Source organism: Paralichthys olivaceus, chromosome 5 (assembly GCF_024713975.1).
Source record: "Paralichthys olivaceus isolate ysfri-2021 chromosome 5, ASM2471397v2, whole genome shotgun sequence".
Classification (NCBI taxonomy): domain Eukaryota; kingdom Metazoa; phylum Chordata; class Actinopteri; order Pleuronectiformes; family Paralichthyidae; genus Paralichthys; species Paralichthys olivaceus.
In genome coordinates, this window is record NC_091097.1 from 27,882,272 (window position 1) to 27,906,457 (window position 24,186).

The following is a 24,186-nucleotide window of genomic DNA, read 5'->3' on the forward strand; positions in this document are numbered from 1 at the left end:
ACCATCATTAAAGTCTTAACTACACACTGTTAAACATTTTAAATGTAAGAGCAGCTTGTGTTTAGGCTTTGGATGTTACTCTTACAGTTAACAGATGACTGCATCAAGTGCTGTAAGATTTATATGAAATACTACTTTACTATTGTGCTTTCTCAATTCTAACTTTTCTACTGTGAATTTTACTCACTAAATATTAAGCACGAGAGATTCACCTTCCTACAGTGAAGATAATTTATACCTTGACATTTTATGACAATGAAAACATTAATTCACCAAAGTGTCCTGTTTGATTTATAAGGGAAACAGATAAATGTGCATCTGTAGTCAATTGAAAATGTACTCAGTATCAGAGGTTAAATAAACACATTAAGAGTTAAGTGTAAACAGCAGTAAACATTTGTTATAGTAACAATTAATCCCAGTGAACTTCAGGTTGTACAGTTCCGGCTGTTTATGATTGAGGACTCGTCATGTCACATTGGTAAACACTTACCTGTGAAGGTTGTGACTGCTGAAGTTGACCTATTCACTAATTCTAAGTAAATAATTTGCAAGTTATGTTTTAAAAATGTTACTACCACCTCTAAAAACAGCAGAAATTAAGTAAAAGATAAGAAACTGAATCTGATAATATAGAGAATCAAACACAAAGGTCTGTTGGTCTGTCATTGACATCATTATCTCATTAAAGAAGTAAGGATGTTGTTAACCAGTCTTCTCCACATCCTGAAGCATGGCATATATACAAAAGCGTGTCAGCAGAGAGAAATAGAAACAATTATTAATTAATTAATTAATTATTTGGGAACAATCAGACATTAGCAAATCAGAATTAAATAATCAGATTAAAGTAGAAATAAAGACACTGGCACCAACAACCACAGCCCAGGAGAAATCATAAAAATACAATGTAATCATAAAAATATAGTTAACGTACTGTGTTTTTCCTACACAGTCAGTATAATCCGGCTGCTACATAGACTTACACACAACTTTTTACCTGATTAAGTTTAAACATACAGCAGTAAAAAAGTTAATGCTACTGTTTAACCACATGCAAGAAGTTACCTAAATATTATGTTAAACTGAACAATCACCACGTCTTCATGGACTTTATAAATGTACCTTTTTATCGGGCTTAACATTAACACCTGGTTAACACAGGTTAGCAGCCCTGAGGGAACCGGTAAGCCCAGCATTGCAATGATATCAGGTCATTAGCTAGCTTGGTTAGCATAGGGGTATTTAAGGAGCATAGGGGCAGTTCTTCTGTAGCCTGACACAGCAATATGCTATCTAACCACTGCAATTTTCAGGTGGTGTATGTCACAGCAGTGTTCCCCTATGTAATGCTGGCCATCTTGCTGGTCAGGGGGTTGACGCTGCCAGGAGCCTGGCAGGGTGTGGTCTATTACCTTTATCCAGAACCTTCTCGTCTGGCAGACCTTCAAGTAAGACACACTATAAACAAGTTTTACAATAATTTTTTCTGAAATGTGGCATTTGTGAAAACATCACAAAGGGGCTGCTGTTGTTTTCAACAGCAGCTCCTTTGACACAATGCTGTTTATCAGGTGTGGATGGAAGCCTGTGCTCAGGTCCTCTTCTCCTATGGTGTTGGAGCAGGGACCTTAATCACCCTGGGCAGCTACAACAAAGTTGAGAACAACTGTTACAGGTAAACTAAGTGATGAGTATGTCATGTATGAGAAAGCTGGAGGACCCAAACGCAGTAGCCAAAAAAGAACCAAAACAATAAGAAACACTAATAAGATAAGGCTGGAAAACGTGACTGAAAATTGCAAGGAATCAGAAGAACAAGAGGACATGAGAAACACTGTGATAATGCACCAGGGAAACACGGAGAACATAACAAATTGACAAGGACAAGGGGAATCACAGAGACTTATATAGACAAGGGAGGCAGGGATAATTTAATACAGGTGAAACACATTAGGAACACATGCAGACAACCGTAGGGGTGTGTAACAGGACAAAGACAGGAAGTTAAGCTACAGAAGGAACATAATTTCAACTAAAACAGAAAGCTGAGAACTCAGGGGAAAACAACTGAACACAAACCTAAACACAAAGAAACAAAGGTAAAGGTCAATAAACCAAAAAGTCCATAAAACAAAACCAGAATAGTCTTTCGGTTTTATTTCCAACGGCAGAATCATGACACAGTAGTTCTGCTGATACATTGGTGAAGTTGTGTTTTTTGAGTCCGACCATCAGTTTGCATAAGTATTATTAACTCACAATTATCCACTGGCCTTGAAGTGGTTGGAAAGTTTACCTGACATTTACCAAATCAACCATGTGCAAACTCATGAACCACGGTTATGATCCCTTAAAGCATTGTTTGGCTTGTCACACTACTCACCATCTCCATGCTCACTGTCTGGGAGAGACGAAAGATCCCTCATTGAAGAAGATTGCATTTTCGAAACTCAGGATGACAAGGAAGGGTCAGCAGAAGAGAGCTGCAATTCCAGCCGTTGTTCTCATCTAAACTACATACAGTAGTATGACCTCTCACAGCATGCATGCTTGCCTTCTTTAGATTATTTTAGAACTCAGCAGCATGCTCGCTGCTACACATAGATATGTAAAATTACAGCAGCATGATCTCTCGCAGGATGCATGCTCACATTCTTATTCAATAATTTTAGATGTCAGTAGCATGCTTGCTTCTTCACGTGGATATTTTATATAACAGCAGTATGACCTCTCACATGCCTGCATTCTTTAGATACTTTTAGAGGTCAGCAGCATGCTTGCTTGAGATCCAACAGCAGGACAGATTGTGTTCTTTACAGGACAGAATACATTTTCTTGCTCCCTTTTCCTCTGTATAATAAACTGTGTGTGCGTGTGTGGGCGTCCCCGTGTGTGTATCTGTGTGTATGAATATACGTCTGTGTGTTTATGTGCGCATGTGTGTAGGGACAGTGTGTGGTTGTGTGTGCTCAACAGTTGTACCAGCTTCATTGCTGGGTTTGCAGTTTTCTCCGCTCTGGGTTTCATGGCTCAGGCACAGGGAATTCCCATCAACATGGTTGTCAAATCAGGTATGATTTAAACCTTAACGCTACTGTCTGTGCTTAACATGAATGTGGGAATACTCGGCCCTCACATATTCACTACAAATGGGGATAGATCAAAAACGAGGCAAGTGGAGAGGATGACAACTAAAATGTTACTTCTTTTCTCTAAGGACCTGGGCTGGCGTTCATTGCTTTTCCTCAGGCTGTGGCCATGATGCCCCTGCCTCAGTTGTGGGCTGTTTGTTTCTTCATCATGCTCATTATGTTGGGGCTTGACACAGCGGTAAGATGAAGAAGATTTCTCACTTCAATGGGATAGCAGAATTTTGGACCCTACTGCATTTGATCTGGTTTTTAATCATTCCCCGGTTGTAGCTCTATTGCCATGTTGGTAACCAGGTCCAAACTGAAATATACATTCCAATTCTTTTTTTTTGAGAATTAATCTTACCTTAGTGACTTGGGCTTCAGAAAAATGTCATGACCCATGATTGATGGATTCTCATCAATTTTTGTGAGTGCCTAAAAGATTAATCATCACTTTTGTGATGATCGGCTCAAAATGTCCAGGTGTCAAAATATTTTTGTTTATGAGCAAATACCTGCAAAACCATCTTAGTCCAATCATGTCAGATGAAGGACACCTCCACTTGGGGCATCAGCATGAACAAAGAGCTGGGGGTAACATGCTATTATATAATAAAGATGGTATACAGGTTTTCATCAAGTTCTCAAAGGTAATGTATTACTTAATGTTCCTTTTCAGGAACAATTAATCAGACAACCACTAACAATGCTTTGATTATCATTTAGTTACTGCCCTGTTAGATATAAATTTGCAAAAAACATGGCAGAGCCAGTGAAAGAAACAATTTTGTGGATACGCTGAGTCTTCTGTCAACAATGTTTTGACCCATTTGCACTTTAGAGTAACCAAACTGTTGGATAGTAAACATTTTTTTCAGTACATGTGAGAATTAAACAGCTTTTGGTTTATACGCTATCAACATTAAAAAGAAAGTTGCACCATGATCAGTGTATTACACCCATCAGTCCTTTATGAAGATATCTCAACTGCTTTAATGAGTTGGTCATTGACCACAGTTGATGTTTCGGGACTTTTAGGGTTTCGACAGTATCAACAAGGAATAGTACATGTGTGATAATAAACAGAGAAAGCTGTTTCAGTCAATTAGATGCTCAAACTTTGAAGACTACTGTAAAATTCAATATGACGAGGATGGGATTCAAACCTTCGGTGCGGAGCAAAATGGATATGCAGTCCATCACCTTGACCACACGACCACTTTGTCCTGTTTTGGGTGAACTTTATTTTCTGAGTGTCAAACTGTTCCTGTTCTTAAGAGGGTTGTTACAATGGTGACAAGTTACTATGGAAACAGCAAGAAGAGTAAAAACTATTGTGACAAAGATGGGATTTGAACCTTTGTGTGCAGACCACAATGGATTAGCAGTTCTTTCTTGGGGTACAATTTAGGGGATTACAGGGCTCTAACTAATGTTTTCTGGTATTGTACATGTGTACATAAGCAATTGAACTTGCCTGTGTTTCTTGAAGATGTTTCACTTGTCATCCAAGAAGCACCACAGTTTTCAAAAAGAACTGATTTACTGAAAGAAATAAACATTGTACAAATATATAAAATGTCTTTCTACCAACATCTGTAATATTCAAGGTGATAATCTCTCACAGTGCTGTTGATAACATTCCACATCAAATCCCTCAACTTCTCTCAGTGTGAAAACAGATAAATGTATAATGAATATGAGAACTGTTTTCAACAGTGGTGTGTGGAGATTATAATCACATTTAAACTGTCATATAATTACACATCTGCACTGAGTCTAATTCACTGTAAATTCCAAAACAGGCTTAAAAAAACGAGGTGGTAATAGTAATGGTGGTTACACGAGTCTGTATCAGATCATTTAGGAACTTACTATCAAATGCACCTTACACATTATATTTTTCATTCAGCTGGCGCTTTTATCCAAAGAGACTTACAATAAGTGCATTCAACCATGACGGTACAAACCCAGAACAGCAAGAATCAAGTTAGTACAATTTGCTTCAAAAATGCCAAACTACATGTGCTACATTTAAATGTCATATAAGTGCAACTAAACTGAATTTTTAACCAAGGTGTAGTCAGAAGAGTTTTTAGTCTGCAGCGGAATGTCAATGGGAAGCTCATTCCACCATTTAGGAGCCAGGACAGCAAGCAGTGGCTAGCAAGCCGATTGGCAGATGCAGAATGGAGTGGACGGGCTGGGGTGTAAGGTTTGACCATATCCTGGATGTAGACTGGACCTGATCTGTTCACTGCTAAGTGAAGTCGAGCTGTTGCATTCTGGATGAGCTGCAGAGGTTGGATAGCATTAGCAGGCAGACCAGCCAGGAGGGAGTTGCAGTAGTCAGGCATGAGATGACAAGAGCCTGGACCAGAACCTATGCTGCCTTCTGAGTGAGAAAGGGGACGTATTCTCCTAATTTTGTGCAGCATGTATCTACACGATAGATACAATGTTGGTGGTAAGGGAGAGTTGACTATTGAGTGTTGCACCCAGGTTCCTAGCAATCTGGGTGGGGGCTGGCACGGAGTTGTCAATTGTAATAGTAAGGTCATGGGTGGGAGAGCCTTTCTCTGGTAGGAAAAGTATTACGGTCTAGTCAAGGTTGATTTTCAGGTAGTGTGCAGACATCCTCAGAGAGATGTCAGTCAGACAGCCAGAGATTTGTGCTGCTACCTGTATTTCAGATTTCAGACAGGATTAGTTATGTGTCATCTGTGTAGCTGTGGTAGGAAAAGCCATGTGAGTAAAAGATAGAGCCAGGAGAGTTGGTGTACACAGAGAAGAGGAGAGGACCCAGGACGGAACCTTGAGGGACCCCAGTAGTGAGAGGACAAGGTTCTGACACAGATCATCTCTAAGTTACATAAGTGCGGTCATTGAGGTAGGATGAGAGCAGGGAGAGAGCAGAGCGTCAGACATCCAGATCCTGAAGGGAGGAAATAAGGATCTGGTGGTTCACTGTGTCAAATGCAGCAGAAAGGTCTAGAAGGATGCGGACAGAGGAGAGAGAGGCTGCTCTCGCAGTGTGAAGTTGCTCAGAGACAGCAAGGAGGACAGTCTCAGTTGAGTGGCCTGCCTTGAAAACAGACTGGTGAGGATCAAGACGGTTGTTCTGGTGAAGATGAGAGGAGAGTTGATTAAAGATAGCACACTCAAGTGCTTTGGAGAGAAAAGGAAGAAGATAGACAGGTCTGTAGTTGTTTACTTCAGACAGGTTGAGGGTGGGTTTACTCTTGCCTCCTTCAGAGAGTTAGGGAAACAGCAAGTTGACAGGTAAGTGTTAATGAGATGGGTGAGAAAAGTAAGAATGTCGGGAGCAATAGACTGGAGAATGTGAGAAGGGATGGGGTTAAGGGGGCAGGTGGTTGGGCTGGCGGAGGTTACCAGGGTAAGAACTTGATTGGGAGACTGGGGTAGAAAGAGGAAAGAGGAGATTTGGATGAAGATGAAGTTGATGGAAATAGTAGTTTTTTCGGAGAGTTTTTTGGGTTTGGAAAATGAGGATTGAATTTTAGTTTGATAAAAACTGCTTTTGGCTACAGAAATAGTGGCAGAGAAGGAGTAGAGAAGAGATTGATAAGTGAGCAGGTAATCAGGGTGTTGAGATTTTCACCATTTCCTTTCTGATGCTTTCATAGTGGCTCTGTCAGCACACACCGAGTCAGACAACCACGGAGCTGAGGAGGACTTGCAAATCTGTCGTGAAGTAAAAGGACAGAGCGAATTAAGAGAGGAGGACAGAGTAGAGAGGTGTCCATGGCAGACTTAGGATGCATGAGTTAGAAAGAGTTAGATAAAGTGAGGGATAATAAAACGTTAGGGCCAGAGAGGAGGGAGCGAATGTTGTGACGGACAGGTGCAGAGTCTGTTGATGTGGTAGGGTTGTAAGATTGTGACAGTGGGAGAAAGTAAGAGTCAGAGAGGGGTTACAGGGAGGTTAGGGGTAGAGCAGGTTCTGGTGAAAATAAGGTCAAGGTGGTTACCAGCTTTGTGAGTAGGAGGGGAAGGACTGAGTGAGAGAGTAAATGTAGTTGTAGCATATCACTGTAGCTTATTGACATTAACTGATTAAAATTACAATTGAGTAACAACTAAACACATGACTGCTAAAGTGATGTGAAAACTTAGACGGAGGTAGTTAACTTGCTTCAAACTGTTCTTTAGATGTGTTAAATAAATGGTAAATTACCATAATAACATATTAAAAACCACTTGAGGCTTGTAAGCATATGTAGTACGATTATAATAATAGATAAATCAATAGGTTTTGTTGTTGTATAGTTTCAGGGTAACTTACCTTTTGTTAAGTTTGTTGTGACAATCGTGGCCATCTCGAAGCATACACACACGCTAGCCAGTCAGCAGCAGCATGTAGCCTATCTCATTAGCCTGAGCTAACCAGGTAACGTTAAACTCTGTGGGCATGGCTCAGTTGTCAGTCTTCACTCAACCCATCTCAGCTCAACTCAATGGTGTGACGCATTAGGGTCACAAGCAGTCTCAGGATAGGCAAAGGGCCACAGAGGTGAAATACCTGAATTCTCCCACTACTATGTTAGAACCTAAAGAGGATCGATAAACAGAAGTGACCTGTTTTCAAGAAACCAAAGAAAGCCTATGCACACTTGTGTGCAGAGGTTGGATACTGACATGTTTCATGTTGAGGTACAAGACAGTGGATGCCACTCACATTTAGGAACGTTTAGAATGTTTAGATATACCTATTCACATAATATTAGCAATACCATTTCAATTGTCATTACTTCTCCCTTCATCTCTGACAGATTTTATTTTGTATAAATTCTTTAAACATTGATACACATCTCCATTTATCTGAGACACTATCTTCTCTAATAAATGTCGTAAATATTATTTTGTTGAAATGCACTTGGTAGTTTTTCCTTATTCTGGTTAATAGACAATTTGTTATTTGTGAATAATTTGGTCAATACAAAAACAATTTGATTTATTGATGTATACCAATACATTTTATTTTTTTATTTGAAAAAGAACAGTCATGGTACTATTGACAGTGCATAAAAGCAGAATGGAGTTTGGAAACATGCATCTTGACTAAGTACAATACTTCTTGGAATATTTGCTGGGGATAGATGAAATTAAATGAGAGCTTTATGGTTTTGGTTTTCAAAGAAAAGAGCACCATCTTAACTGAGAAACATGGAGGAGGCAGGAGACTATTCTTTATGCATGTTTGACATAATAATCTGTTATTCAGGTATTCTCCCTTCTGTCTATTTCTATGTTAGTTTGCAGGTTTGGAAACAATAACATCATCAGTGATTGACATGTTCCCAGGAACGATGCGCAGACCCTGGCGTAGAGAAATCTTCCTCCTCCTCTTCTGCTCTATCTGCTTCATATTACAAATCCCTCTCACCACTCAGGTACAAAACAATGATGCAAACTTACCCAAACCACCTAACATTCATTCAATTCTCATAAGCTGTGTCCCAATTCAGTGGCTGCTTCCTTCAAAGGCTGCATTTGAAAACAAATCGTGGTGCGATTAGAAGGTTTCTTCAAAAAATATGTATTAGCAGCAAAATGTACTTAAAATAGAAAAAGTAAAAGTACTCATGTCGTCAAATGGTATCTATCAGTGTTTGATTATTAATATGGCTAATTTTAGTTAATATTACTGCTGTATTCATGGATGCTTAAAGTTGAGCTAGTTTAACTACTTTATTCATGAATTCAACATTTTCTAAAAGCAATACATTTATATATAGATAGGTAGTTTTCAATGGACAGGAAAGGTATTGAAAATTGTAAGTAACTACTTTTTGCTGCATGTTAGGTACAGGAAGCAGAAGTGGAGTTGAAGTTGCATAAAATACAAATACATACAAATACAAATACTTACAAATTTGCATTTAGATGCAATGCATGACTTAAAGTATTTAGTAATGTTCCACTTTGAAATATGCAGTTGTCAAAGTGAAATGACATTGAGTAACCATTGTTAATTAGCTAAGGTTCATTGATGGCTAAATGCATTCAGATTAACCAGGTTATTTTACCTGGCCATGGTCCCCTCTTGAGATACATCACATGCTGATAGTGGCGCTTAATCATTTTTGATCAAACAAAGAACTTTCTCATCTTTCAGCTGCACCTCTGTTGCTAGGCGACAACAATACGCCAAATGGTTTGTATTTATAGACAGCTTTTCTAGTCTTGATTAAGCTCTCAAAGTGCTTTATAGTACAGATTTTTTACCATTCCCCCATACATTCATAGAGTGCATTTATGGGCAGCACTATTTCTATCAGTATGGCACAGGGATTGAACCGCTGACCTTCCGGTTAAACAACAACCCACTCTAGCCCCTAATCCACAGCCACCCAGGTAAGGCAAGTAAGGTACAAACACCACAAGCTGGTCTTGCAATTGGAAATCGTCTGTAGACAAGACCATGAAATGTAGGTTGGCCTTCATGGTCTGCACCCATCCTTCGAAGGATGCTGCCCCTGAATTGGGACACAGCTATACTGGAGTATTTTAAGTGACACTCTATATGTATGTCCCTGTTCTCCAGGGAGGAATCTATCTTTTCCAGTTGGTTGATTACTACGGCGCTAATGGAGCATGCATGTTATTTGTGTCTATGATCCAGTGTGTGGCTGTTGGGTGGGCCTTTGGTAAGTTGTAATGTTCTGTAAGTTCTTTAGTTTGCAATTAATATTCAAAACAGTTTTGTTTGTATACAGCACCAAGCAGATTTTCAATGCACTTTAAGTAGTAAGGTCAAGACCAAGATTCCACTCTTGGTCCATTACTATTTTGCTTATGTATGATATAACTGGGAAAAGTATTAGTGACCATGGTGTGAACTATCATTGTTATGACGATGATGATGATACTCAATTATATATATCCGTAGCACCAGATGACTCTGATGCTCCAAACCAAGTTATACATTTTCTCTTCAGCGTTGAAAATGGATATGCATTCATTTTCTCAAATTAAACAAAGATAAAACTGAAATTATTGTATTTGGTACTGATGATCAGAGGCAAAACATTATGAGCAAAGTTCGAAGTTTGGCACATCTCAACAAATCAACAAATCAAGAACCTGGGTGTTACACTTGACTCTGAACTTGATTTTAATTCACACATAAACAATGTCAGACAGATTGCCTTCATCATTTAAGAAACAATGCAAGGGTAAGACCATACCTCACTCTGAAAGATGCCAAAAAGTTCACTCATACTTTTTTACTTTCTCGCCTTGACTACTGTAATGCACTATATTCAGGATTACCAAAAAAATCCATTGATCTACTACAGCTTGTACAAATTCAGCAGCCAGGGTTTTAACGAGAAATAGGAAAAGAGATCACATAACTCCAGTTTTGGCGTCTTTACACTGGCTTCCAGTATCACTGAAGATTTATTTTAAATTGATTTTACTTGTTTTTAAGTCTCTTAATGGTAGATGTAGCGCCGTACCCCCCAGGTATGGATGGAGGATGCGATTTGGCACTGAAGACTTAGATAAAAAGCAATACTGAAGAAGCAGGACTAGAAAAAGCTGTAGCCTTGCCACAATCTCCTCTCTCCCCCTCTTTACTACTCACTGGCATTTTGCTTCATAGCCTCACCTGCCTTGAACCTACCACCTGCGCTGGTAAGTATAAGGTGAGCTAAAAAGAAAGAGAAGTAGAAACCACACTCAAGACAAGACCAAGTTTGGACTCTGGGTTACTGCTGACCTCACAATTTAACCTATCTGCACAAATATGGGAAATATATGCAATGGGTTGACTAAAATGTAATTCAATGCAGCACATGTCACCCATTTTCTGTCACTTTGAATGTGACCAGCCCCTCCTTTCTCAGAGCCCTGATCATTCACACCTGTTGTCACTCTCCCTGATTGACCTGCTGATCTGAGCCCATTTACCTGCAAAACACTGACAGACAACTTGGAACTGTCCTCCTCTTGAAAATATCCACTTCCATCTTTAACGATCATCTTTGTTGTTTCACATCTAAGTCAGACTGTGCAAGGGCTGTGCTCAGTTGTCTCCTTTTCTCGGAACAAGCCAAAAACCAGTTCTTAAACCTCAAAATCCATGCAGCAGACCTTTTCTGACACGTCCAAGATGAGAAATTATGGATCATGCTAGTAGCAATAGTGTTTTGACCTCAGGGTCCCCTGATTGAAGTTGATTTAGTGGACCTGACACCCATGTTGTATTCTTGAGAAATGAATCTACTTTCAAACCTCTAGATGTGACATCAGCTGGGTTGCTTGCAGTGTCCACATACCTCCATTGGGAAGGTTGCGAAGCCTTGAGAATTTCTGAGACTCGGTTGGCAAAAAAGACTTGAGGTCTCATTTTTTATGTATTTCAGTACAGATTCTGTTAGTCCAAAACACAGAAACCTGCAACATCAATGCAACTTGCCACTGTGGCAGCAATGAGCTCCATTTGAGGGATAGTCAGAGACCTAAGTGGAGCCACCCTAGCTTTTCCCATGACAAAAATTACTGTGTACTCGTCAATGTCAATTTTATTTAAATAGCACATTTAAAACCACTTGGTTGACAAAGGCTTAACAGCTATACGGTAACAAGAAGACAGTAACATGCAATGCATCAGAGTAGTAAACTAAAATAAGATAGAAAGTAGAATAATTAAAATTAAAATACAATAAAGTAAAATATAATATATAAAATAATATAATAAAATAGCTGCTGTGATAAGAACGTTCTCACTGGAGTGTGAATATAGAAAAGTTCAATACAAATTTTAAAATCGATCCTGTGACGAACAGGAAGCCAGTGGAGGAAGTGCAGCATAGCTGTAAGTTTAATAGATGACTGGTCCCATACAGAGAATTGCAGTAGTCAAGACAAGAGGTTATGAAGGCATGGATCACCCTCCCCAGATCTTTTTTTGGGAGATAAGCCTTAACCTTCTGAAAAAAGCTACACTGAACAACAGAGGAAATTTGCTTGTCAAAATGAACCTCAAGACTCTTCACAGAGCAGTGAATATTAGGAGCTAGTGAGTATGGATTAAATGATAGCAGGTAAGTCCCTACTCCGTGGCTGTCCTCCCTGAAATTCCGCTGTGGTGTGTTTGTTTCTCCAAAGTCAAGTGGTTTCAGACATCTCATGACATTAAAGTCCTCCAAACAACTGAGTTCCTGCAGCCACCTTATCCACTCCCCAGCCATGGATTCAGGTGTGATGTCATCACAGCCAAGTGCTCTCCTGCACAGATGCCTCAAGATTTTCTTAGCTGACAGCATAACATGGCTCAGGATTCCTAGGGAATCATAAATGGAGCTGACAGTTGAGAGAATTCCTCTCCTGGTCAAAGGTCTGTCATTGATCTTGATTACACTTAAAAGAGTCAGACTGAATGCACCATTCAACACTCTCTCCACAAGTAACAAACAAACAACTCTGATCTTCCTTTTGGTGGGATGGTAAACACTGTGGTGCAGGTTGTACCAGACCTTGCTGTCACTCCGTTCCAATTCCTTTTAAGGAACCCTTTAAGTAAAACCTTTGGTAAAAATATCATCATTTATGAAAGCACTGTAGTCTGTACTCCCTGTGGATCGGCATGTACTCCTGTGTGAATGTTTTGTGAAGTTTTTTAGCCCATGGTCCGTAAGAGAATTTGTGCCTTCTTCCCAGTGAGGCCAAGCTTGTTCATCAGATCTGTACAAAATACTGCTGTTAACTCTAATATCCTTTCTGCTTGGTCGGAGTCTTTTCCCTTTTCTTTGAAGGAATGTGATGTTTATTTAGATGTTGGAGACCACATTTTGCACAGGATATCTATTTTCTGCGTTCTTTACTGATGTGTCCAATAAACAAACAGTGGAAACAAACACCCTTTTCCCTCATGAAGCCTATCTTCTCTTTGTGAGGTCTCTTCTCCAGCTCCAGACATGCATCTGATATGTGTCTTCCCCCACAGCAAAGAGACATCAGTTTGAACTTCCTTCCTTTTAGTTCCAAATTGAGTTTTGCTATAGGGGCTACAGTTGTGGAATAGCTATTTCCTTTAATTCCAGAACAAGGTTGTGGTTTAAATTTGTTCACACCTTTGTTTATTGTCACTGTTGAAACATCCTGTATGTTTCCAAATACTAGGTCGGTTAGAATTCTCACTTGTCTCAGTTTGTGATGTCACTGAATGTGGCTCTGTGACGCTGCCTCTTTTTCTGTAGGCCCCGGTCTACAGGTCTCCATTTGTCCCTGAGTTTATAAGGCAACATATTGGCAGTTAGCTCTAGCTCATGCAAATATTCAATTCCTTCCATGGCGTTACAGCAACTTCTGAGGAAAAGGCTCTTTTCCTGAACAGCTTTTACATCTTCTGTTTTGATGGGTGGCAATGAAGGAGGTTTTTCCATATATGTAGATGCAACTTTGTGCTCATTTCCAAAATGCTCCAGCAATAAAGCAATTTAGCTTTAACATATCCTCTCTCTGGATTCAAGTGCTGGCAGCTTCTCACAAGTTTATTGGGGTGACCCTGTTAGGTTTCAGAGTTTGTTTGGACCCAAGCGCAGAGACAGATACACAAGGCAATAGTCTGAGTGGAAAGTTAAACCAGAGTTTATTGTCTGACAACAAGGTGGCACAAGGATGTGGTGAGGTAGTGGAGAGCGAATGATTTGCTCACAGAATCCAGTCCATGGGGAAGGAAAGCAGGCGAATGGCCCACACCTGCTGAGGGAAAACAAACAAGGGAAAAGCAGAGAAACACTGGAGGGCACAGAGGGGCTGTGACAGAACTTTAGTGTACTGCTCCAAGAAATAGAGTCGGTCACTATAGTTCTCAGGGCTCCTTTCCACACCATTCTCAAAGCCTTCATAAATACATGAAATTGTGATCTGTCTCTTTGGCAATGATGAGAGGAATTGCTGTTCTATCAAGAGTGTTGTTATAGGACCCGAGCACCGACAGTGCAAAGTCCCGAATGTTTTTCACATGATTTTTCAGGCAAATGAATTAAAAAATGACAGCTTATTAAAATGTTTGTTGCACGTTACGGTCTGATCGTGGTGTCAATGTTTGATGATTTGCCCAAAAAGAAGGATTTATTGTAACTCTGTGCATTGTCCATTCAGCCTCAAACCTCTATCACACAATCACAGTCCTGCCCTGATCAGATCCATATGTCAATATTGACTCATCAGTACAGCACCACCTGCTGGCGAAAGTGACATGTTTTATATTTTGTTACACTGCTGCTGGCTGCTTTACAATATACAGCTCAAATGAGCTCAGACAAGTCATGAGACCTTCATGATACTTCATGGTCAGAATTATGACTTTTCCTTAAACCAAAGTTTGATGTGTCGTCAAGGAGACATAGTTAATATAACTCCACTGTGCATTGTCCAATCAGCACCAAAATTCTGTCATATGATCAGAGTCCCAGCCTAGACAGCTCCATATGTCGATATTAACTAAGGGTCATAGCACCACCTACTGATCAGCGTCCTCCACAGTGACATTTGTGGAATAAATTAATCCACATTTGCATTGAGTTGTGCTTTTGATTTTCCTTTTTACAAATATAAGTTAATTGCATTTGAACACTTTGATATGGATTTCCTTTCCCATAGGATGCTCTGAGATCATAACACATTTAATTTAGCCATGTGAGCTGCAATTGTCCAAATTAAGCTGTTCCTCCTGTTCTTCCAGGTTATGTTTGTCTTTTAATAGTTTCTGTCTTGCCATTAATGCTGCTAATTCGGCTTCTGCTTTAAGATGTGCAAAAGAAGATGTGGAAACAGCAGACTTTCCTCCAGTGGGAGAGTTATGTGATCCAGTTGCTCTGCTTCCCACATTTGACACACTATCGCTTGGTTTTTTGTTATCTTGCTCATCAACTGGCATGATTATGGATGCAGCCTGTGAAGGTTATTAAGTTAGAAGACAGAAAAGCGTTCCTTAATTTATTGCAGCAGGATTGGAATGACCAAGGCTGCTATGTTGCAGCTCCTCAGATTCATTCAACCACTGTTGACATCCTCATTCAATGCATCACTGTAATTTGCTTTGCTGGAAAACTATTCATTTTGTCTCTTTTTCTCCTCAGAGTGGGATTGGACATGGGGGACCTTTTCCTTTCTTTTCATCAGGGCCTAATAATTTCAATGACACACTAATTGAAAAATTTACAGAAATCTGGAAGAATGCCTTTGAACTTTTATTAAAGATAAAAGATGATCAACTTATTGGAACGTGCACAAACTCATAGATTAAAGCAATCACAGTGATCAAACAGTAAATAGCTTAGCAGTCAACAAAAAATGAGGCAACTCCACTCACCCTCTCTCCCTCCAAACAAAGGTGAACAGGTGCTCATATAAACTATAAACCCGCCCATATCCCATGTGACCTACTTCCTGCCAAATTAATATGATCACTCAAATAAACAGTAAATAACAAATAATCAAAATAATATCCCCAAAATACAAACTCATTACATCTTGTATGAAAACCAAAATAATAATATTCTTCTTTAGACCTGTTCATGGCTCCTAACTGTTATTACTAACTATGTTTTATTATTCAGGTGCTGAACGGATGTGTGATGCTGTTGAGGAAATGACAGGACAGAGGCCATGGTTTCTTTTCAAACTGTGTTGGCGTTACTTTACCCCACTGATCTGCATGGTGAGTTACACACTGTTAATAAAGCAAAGAAGCCAATTAGAGTGATTGCTAAAGTTAAGCAGTAATAAGAAGTTAAGAGTCCCTCCTAAATCAGTTTACATGGACAATTTCAGATTTTTTTACAAAAGAGCCTCAATCCTCTTTCCTAATTTCTCAACATTTCAGAAGTACCATGTTACCTCTCATCTGTGTTGACAGCATCATTCCCCTCATGCCCTCTACCTCAGCATACCATCATCACTGCAACATTAATATCCCTAATAAAGCTCCCTAATATGGAGCCCATCTGGTGACATAGGTGGAAAAAAAAAAAATTCCGTGGACAGAAATTAATAACGCGTGGGAATGAGATCCTATCCCGTGGCCACGACTTGTTTAATGCGTGGGAACAAGATGATTATTAGGTGGCCAAGAATTAATAAGACGCATGATGAAATCTATAACTTCCCCGAGGTCAGCATATTGTTTACGTTTGAGCCCGTGCTTTTTGAGCAGCTGAATTAAGTGTCTCTTGCTCAGAATTACTCCGTTTAACCGCAAGTGATTTCAGGACATTGTAACGCCGGCAGAAGTAATGAGGAGACAGGGCGTAATGTCTTCAGGACATTTATTTTGCCCTCCGTTCCACTCACACACACACACCGGCCCTGCCAAACCCACCAATCAACGACGCGCATACTCAGCATTTTCAACATGCACTTCCCTGATTGGCCGAGAGACAGACAGCCAGTCCAGCTGGACAGCAGGGTCACTACACTATCATTATAATTCATCCCTAGATTAGAATAAAACGAAATCAGATCAAACTTTTCCATTTTTGCGGCTGAAGCTACTGATGCCAGAAAGTCAACAGTCTCACTGATGAAATGACAAACATTTCTCGTGGCCACGTCTTATTAATTCGTGTTCACCTAATAATCATCTCGTTCCCACGCATTAAGTAAGTCACGGAATTTTTTTTTTTCACCCATGTCACCAGACGGGCTCTGTACCCCAAACAACAAAGCACTGCTCATCCATGATGTGATGCATTAAGCATTTGAGTTTGGTAATTTGGAAACTTGGCTGCTGGGATACACTGTACTGTTTTGTGAGCACATATTAAAGGTCCAGTGTGTAAGATTTAGGTGAAAAGGATCTATTGGTAGAAATCAAATAATTCTCATGATGTTTTCTCTAGTTCGTTTCATCTAAATTGTATGAATTGTAGTTTTCTTTACCCCAGAAATGGTCCTTTATATTTAAATACTTTATATTTGCATCGAGGGGACCCTCTCTAGTGTTGTGCACTGCTCCATGTGGCGTCAAAATAATGTTATTATTACTGACTTTTCCTCACACGGAGCACCAAAAATGTTGGTATTAATGTTGTTATTATGTACTTTCCCTCGCGCGGGGTACAATTATGTACTTTCCTTCACGCGGGGCACCATTTAATGGTGTGCTTTTGGGCATTCAATAAATGTGGCTATCAGTGAAATATTTAATATTAAAAATAATAATATTAAACAATAATAAAAAATAATAACTAATAAAAGATAAATCGGGGCACCACCCTTCAAAGGAAGGGAAAAGATAGCCAATTTATTGAATAAGTCTCATGAAATTACTGACTATAAATTTGGAACTCTGATTAATAATTAAATAAATAACTATAACCAAAATCACCACATCAATAGCTAGCAAAGTTGAAGGATATGGAGCTCTTGACAGTGTAGAGGTTGGCAAAATTCACACTTATGCAACATTAACTAAGATGTGTTTTGAAGAAAAACATTTATTATGAGAATAATAAAAGTATAACACAAAAACTAACAAAGGTGCACTTACTATATACAGGTGTGTATGCGAGTATGCGTGTATGTGTGTGTGTGTGTGTGTGAGTGAGTGACTGAGATTCAAAATGGCGTTTGGCCACTGAAGACAAAAGGCCCCCTGGAGTGGTGAGACCATGTGGCTGAGATCACATGTAGGTGTTAAGTTTGTGGAGATGAGTGTGTGAGGTGCCAGGTTAAAGAAAGTAGTTAGATGCATGCAAAGAAAGTGATCAGCATAACAGAACTAACATTAACTTTCAAATAACATATTACCAAATATCACAGCAACACAAGTCAAACTTATAAACATCACATGAAATAGAAATAGGATTAAACAATCCTTTGCTTAGCTGTGTTACCCGTCCATGAAAAGGAAGGAAAGGTCCTTTTTGGATGTGTTGTTTGAAGTCCAGTGAAGTGGTCTTGTTGATTTGTGGATCCTGTTGTGCATCTGCTGGTCAGACCTTGTGTCGTGGTCAGTTGTGCTGAAGTTCTTAGGCAGGCTCTCGCGTCGCTGCCTTTGGAAGGTTTTAGCAGTCTGCTCCAGGCAGGCCTGCTGGAAGTTGAGGAGCTTGTGGATGGAGGAAGTCTCCCTGGCTGGGAGAGCAGGGACAGACCCTACTCCTCCGGGAGAGGTCAGCAGGGGAAGAGGCCGAAGAGAGAAGAGCGAAGAGAGAAGAGGAAAGGAGAGGGGAAACGTGGCTTATATTGGCCTGGTGACCTTATGGGTCATGGGGCACACAGTGACCAATAGTGGTTGAGAGTTGTCTCCAGGAGCAGTTTTACCACCTATGTGTGAAGATGAAGCACCCTGGGAGACTGAGTTCTGGAAGCTCTCCTTTGTCTCCAGGATAAGGAGACATGTGTTCAGGCTTTTGACTACACAAAAACTATGGTTCACAGATACCAGGTCCCAACACTAGGAAGGCTGTCATGTCATGTCATTTTTTACATTAGTCCAGACTGGACAAACTAAACACCTTTTGAGTTTTTATGACAACTAAAGGCTACTAAAGGTTTCTTTTTCATGTTTGTAATGAGAGGGTGAGGGGTGTCCAGCTGCAACATGCAACTTCAACACTAAATATCACAAAATTCTACACACTGTACCTTTAAGTAAATACCCACAAGCCGCTAGTGAAAAGCCATTTCTTCTTATGACTATATTGTGGACATTTTGAACTCATTTTGAGCCTCGGCCCTTCCTCATCGCGGAAAGGTTCCGCTTTAACAATTGCAAGCAGAAGGCTGGGGAGTCTGTAACAGTCTATGAGGCTGAGCTCAAGCAGTGCGCAGTGAACTGTGAGTTTGGAACTATGTTGGACGAGGCGCTGCGAGAGTGAGTGGGATTCACAATGAGGCATGCCAGTGGCGGTCAATGTCTGAGTCCAACCTGACTTTTGCATGGGTGTTTGAGATTGCGTTAAGCATGGAGACTGCAGAGAGAGACATGCAGCAGCTTCGGAGACATTACGCACGCCAGGGATAGGTGCATAAAGGCCATGGACATGTGGCCGGCCAGGCAGGGAGGAAGTGTTACAGATGTAACGGCTAAAATCACGGTGCACAGGATTGTCATTTTAAAATGTCATTTGAAAGACGCCAAGTGTCACAGCGTGGGAAAATGGGCCATATTAAAAGAGCTTGCAAAGAAAAAGTGGCTGCTGCTCCAGCCTACAGCAAAAGTGAACGGCAGGCTGGGAACAACACAAGGTCGAGGCAGAAGAGATTGTGGTTCCACTAGTAAGAGACAAAGATTGTAAAGAATCATACAGAGCAAAGTTTGTGGTTAATGACAAAGAAATTGAACAGGAATTGACACTTGGGCTGCTGTGAGCATAATTTCAGAAGAGCTGTTCCAGGCCATGTTCCCAGAAAAGCCACTGGATGTCGCTAAAGTCATACTGAAGACTTACACAGGGGATGTTATACCTGTGTTAGGACAGTTTGAAGCCACTGTGAACTATGAAGAGCAGAGAGAGCACCTACCTGTGATTGTGGTTAAAAGGACAGGTCTAGCATTATGTGGCAGAAACAAAAGCTCACTCTGAATTGGGAAAAAATAAAACATGTAAGCGGAAGGTCTCAAGTAAAATCTATAGAGGATGTGCTTGAGCTGCACTCTGAGGTGTTTAAAGATGAATTTGGCACTCTGCGTGATGTCAAAGCAACAATTTTGATGAACCCTGAGATTTTGCAAAAACTGCCCACTGCCATTTGCCATAAAGGTATGAGTGGATGCTGAATTGGACCGACTGGAGAAGGTCAACATAATCACACCAGCCAAACATAGTGAGTGGGCAGCACCTGTTGTGCCTGTCAGATAAGAAGGACTGCACCAGCCGTTTGCGTGGAGCTAATGGCCACACTAAGTGGGGGGACAGTGTTCTCAAAGATGACCTCGCCCCAGCGTACCAGCAGATACTTCTTGATGATGAGTCAAAGAAGCTGTTGGCTATCAACACGCACAGAGGGCTGCTTGTATACATCTCCATCTTCCAAAGAAGTATGAGAACCTTATGAAAGATCTTTATGTTGTAGTTTACCTGGAGGATCTGCTGTTGATATGGTGTTCCAGAGCATATTGTCACAGACAATGGAACACAGTTAAGTCTGATGAGTTCAAAGACTTCATGCAGCAGAAGGGAATTCTTCATTCCACATGCGCTCCTGGCCTCCTAGTCACTAACGGCCTTGCAGAAAGGTATGTGCAAACATTCAAAACTGCTGACATGTTCCTGAACAGACATGTGCGTACCTGCATGGACTTTATCCGCCCAGATACATCAGTCACTGTTCATCAGTAGCAGTACCTGCAAAGTTTCCACCATGACCAGCGAGCATCTGACAGATTTTTCTTTGTGGTTGATTCTGTGTATTTGTGGAATACCCTGGGGGAAGAAATAAATGGATTCCTGGAGTGATAGTGGAGCAAAGCGGGCTGGTCCGGGGGAGATACAGACTGTTCAACCACCAACAATGCCCTGCCCATTCCACCAAACATTAGCCGCCTACTCTGCCCCATTGACACCCCCGACCGCCTCCACCCCTACACTCCTAAGACACAGGTTTGCTCTCCGTCCCCTACACCACTTGCAAACCTTTGGAGACAGGGCCTTCTGTGTCACAGCAACCCACCCTCTGGATCTCTCTTCAAAGGTGCTATATAAATGCACACTATTCTTATTCTTAATATTATTATCTGACAGATTAAAAAAAATATTTACTTTTAAACTTTTGGTAGATTTCATGGTGTTATTTTGGTGTATTTTCCTTCAGGTTTGCTTCATCTGCTCCTTTGTGGACTATCAGCCCCTGACAATTGGAGACTATGTGTATCCAGACTGGGCCTACTATCTGGGCTGGGCCATAGCCTTCTCCTCTATTATTGTAATACCAATCTGGGCTATTGGCAAGATCTGCCTCACCAAGGGCTCCCTCAGACAGGTAAGAGCACCAATACATCCTGCCTACTTTTTCCTTCTGCTTTACTTTTCATACATTTTTATCAGAACAGCATGTATATATATTAATTTGATAATAACTCTGTGTAATTGTCAAATTTTATGTCCCCAACAGCGGCTGTTGGTCCTGTGGCATCCTGTTAGTGACCCTGTTTGTCACAAGACAACAGAGATGAATGAAACAGTGATGACACCGATATCTGCTCCTTTCACTGACATGTTGAGTATTTCTTGAAAGGCTGCCAATACAAAAGCAGTATGATGTACTAACATTGTGCTATTATGCAACATTATGCAACTATGAAAAAAAAAATGTCCAAGCTTTTCTTACACTGCTTGTGTAAGTGAATACTCTTCTTGTTGTACTTTATCATTTACTCATCTGCTACTTGTTTGTGTTATGGTAGTTATACATGCAATTTCCATGACTACCCTGTGGAGTTTTTGTTGTTGTTTCTAATCTGTATTTCTCAGAAAAACTCACTGTGTGTACCCTAGATGCTTAGAAAACATGCATAAAAGTTATTTCCTTCTTCATGAAACCTTTTGAGTTTGTTTAACCTTGTTTGTATTGTAATACCACTTGAGCAAGGCACCGTACCACCCAATGGCTCACAGGGCGTTTCTGCGGGGCTGCCCATCACTCTACCATCTCTCTCCAAATTTGCATGTCTTTGAGCCCTTGGTGTGGGATTGTGGGTTAAACTGCATGTATGAAAATGGGTGTAAAAAGAATTTCCCCTTGAGGGATCAATAAAGTTTCAATTATAAAAAAATATAATTATTATAGAAAAAAGAGCATCCAATAGATGCACTGTATGAATGTGTGTGTGAATAGGTGAATGGCAATGAACTGTATTGTAAAGTGGAGTGGTCATCTATGAGGGGCCATTTAGGGGTTTGGTATCTTGCCCAAGGACACTTCAGCATGCAGATGGGGAGGGCTGAGGATTGAGCTGCCAACCTTCTGGTTGGAGGATTGCCCCTCAGCCACAGACGCCCCTGGCTTTTGTGCACACGTACACTTTTAATATGAATCCCACGCACTGTTTTATAAATGAGACCCCTGGTCTGATTGCAAACGGCACCTGCTTAGATGTCGGTGGGAACAGTTACACATGTGCAAATAACATCCAGAAAGAAAACAGGTAAAGCACATACCTTAGTTCTTATGTTAATCTCTCTAACAGCAACAACAAGGTGAGGAAACACTGCTCCTCTTAAAGTGAGGACAGTTTTGAACCTGTGTCCTTATCCCAGAAACTAAAAAGGTGATCTTGAGCCCTCTGCTTCAACTTGGCATAGCATAGCATAGCATATGTTGTTAACTAGAAGTGTTTTAATGAAGGTATGATGTTTAGAATGAAGTCCACTGACATAATGTACGTTCTGCCACAATAACAGTTTTGACTTAACTATCTGTCTGCTAACATTCTTTTCCACGATTAACAGATCGTATGTGCACTCCTTTCATTTCTTTGTGTCATTTAGATCCTGTAAGCTACTCTCACTCTCTCTTTTCACCAAGAGCAGAGACGGGACACACACACACACACACACAGTGGAGCAGTTGAGAGACTTGAAGAGGAGGTTGTTACATGAAATTAAAGCATCCCAACATGATTAATTTATTAATTCAATACATTTAAAAACCAAAGATAAACTGACTTTTCATTAATAATGAAAGTACAGCATGTCTAAATCACAACAAATGCAACGCTCCACTCACTTGGACTATTAAGGGCACACATACCAAAATGAAGTTGATAAGATGGATGGTGACAGGATACGCATTCCACATACAGAAAGAAAAACAGATGTTTGTGGAATTAGAATAAGGATGGCCCTATACAATCTTCTCATGAGTGTAAAAAGATGTATGGAGAAAATATAAACAATATTTACTCATACAAGATGTGTCAGCATAATTTCCCCCAAATAGGGAAACTCTTTTTTTATACCATTCAAGAGGACAAATATAATAATAATAATAATAATAATACCAGAAAGAACCCACTAACACACCCATAAAACACTTGAATATACAAATGATGTATCTGTAGTAATAATATGAAATAAATGGAAAAAACTAACTATATGATCTTGAAATTGTGAAGAATCACCTCTATATTTTATGGAATCAATGAAAGCATGGATAGAAGATAACAATATATATTACTCACATAATACACATATAGTCAGTATGTCATACTGCTATCAGGCACATATATGTCAAGAACAATCAAGCAAAGATATTATAGAGGATGTTGGGATGTTGTCATTGTAGTAGTAATATGCTTTTCCTTTCCGAACTACTCAGTGTCTCATAACATGTCAGGGACCGGATCTGACATTGGTTTCATTTCTGTTTCATTCAGGACATTTTCTTTTTTTTTCTTGGGACCAACAGGGTCACTATCAGGATGCCACAGGACCAACAGACGCTGTTGGGGACAGAAAATTCAACAATTACACAAAGAGAATTATTATTGATTTAATATAATATAGGGTGAATTCAGGTAATCTGGGGAGTTTTTTTCTACAATTAATCCAATATCTGTTTTACACATTAGATCAACATATTCTACCTTTCTATAATCCTTAAGATGTTTTCTAACCACAGCAGATGAAAGAATTGAGGTATCATACTCAGAAGGAACATGACACAGCAGTTAGTGTTCTTTGTGCCAAAAAAGAAAATTTGATAATCTTGGACAGGTCACTTTGACTGGGAGACTTTAAGAGAAGGTTTAAGATGAGCCTAAATCATCTGGCTTTATGCATGTCAAGGTCAATATTACCAATTTTTCTAAAAGCATTATGGACAGTTACTGAGAAAACAATACATTATCGTCTTTAAAGTCCTTAAAGTCTTATTCAGCCTCTCCACAAGCCCATCAGTCTGTGGGTGGTACACGCTGGTCTGAATAGATTTAATGCCCAGTAATCCGTACAGTTCCCTTAGTGTACGTGACATGAACGAGGTGCCTTGGTCAGACAGGATCTCTTTCGGGATCCCAACTCGAGAGATGACCTGAAACAGTGCTGCTGCACACCATCTCTGCAAAGAG

At 40.1% G+C, this 24,186-nt stretch overlaps 3 protein-coding genes across 5 annotated transcripts in view; 2 read left to right on the top strand and 1 right to left on the bottom strand.

Moving 5' to 3' along the window:
* The window catches only part of LOC109640442 (sodium- and chloride-dependent GABA transporter 2-like), a 34,907-nt gene extending 12,409 nt beyond the window's left edge, over positions 1-22,498 (top strand). Inside the window, exons 6-14 of the mRNA XM_020104440.2 lie at positions 1,317-1,451; positions 1,575-1,678; positions 2,950-3,074; positions 3,221-3,333; positions 8,414-8,551; positions 9,706-9,808; positions 15,734-15,834; positions 20,931-21,098; positions 21,231-22,498. Coding sequence (XP_019959999.1) covers positions 1,317-1,451; positions 1,575-1,678; positions 2,950-3,074; positions 3,221-3,333; positions 8,414-8,551; positions 9,706-9,808; positions 15,734-15,834; positions 20,931-21,098; positions 21,231-21,350 — 1,107 coding nt within the window. The 3' untranslated portion in view covers positions 21,351-22,498. The remainder of the gene's footprint in view (positions 1-1,316; positions 1,452-1,574; positions 1,679-2,949; positions 3,075-3,220; positions 3,334-8,413; positions 8,552-9,705; positions 9,809-15,733; positions 15,835-20,930; positions 21,099-21,230) is intronic.
* Positions 1-24,186, top strand: part of LOC109642464 (G2/M phase-specific E3 ubiquitin-protein ligase) — a 333,983-nt gene that overhangs the window by 89,608 nt on the left and 220,189 nt on the right. The gene's annotated exons all lie outside the window — the stretch shown is intronic.
* LOC109642463 (sodium- and chloride-dependent betaine transporter-like) overlaps positions 22,720-24,186 on the bottom strand; it is a 31,192-nt gene continuing 29,725 nt past the window's right edge. The window contains exon 14 of the mRNA XM_069524565.1: positions 22,720-23,559. Within this exon, the coding sequence (XP_069380666.1) occupies positions 23,440-23,559 (120 nt within the window). The 3' untranslated portion in view covers positions 22,720-23,439. The remainder of the gene's footprint in view (positions 23,560-24,186) is intronic.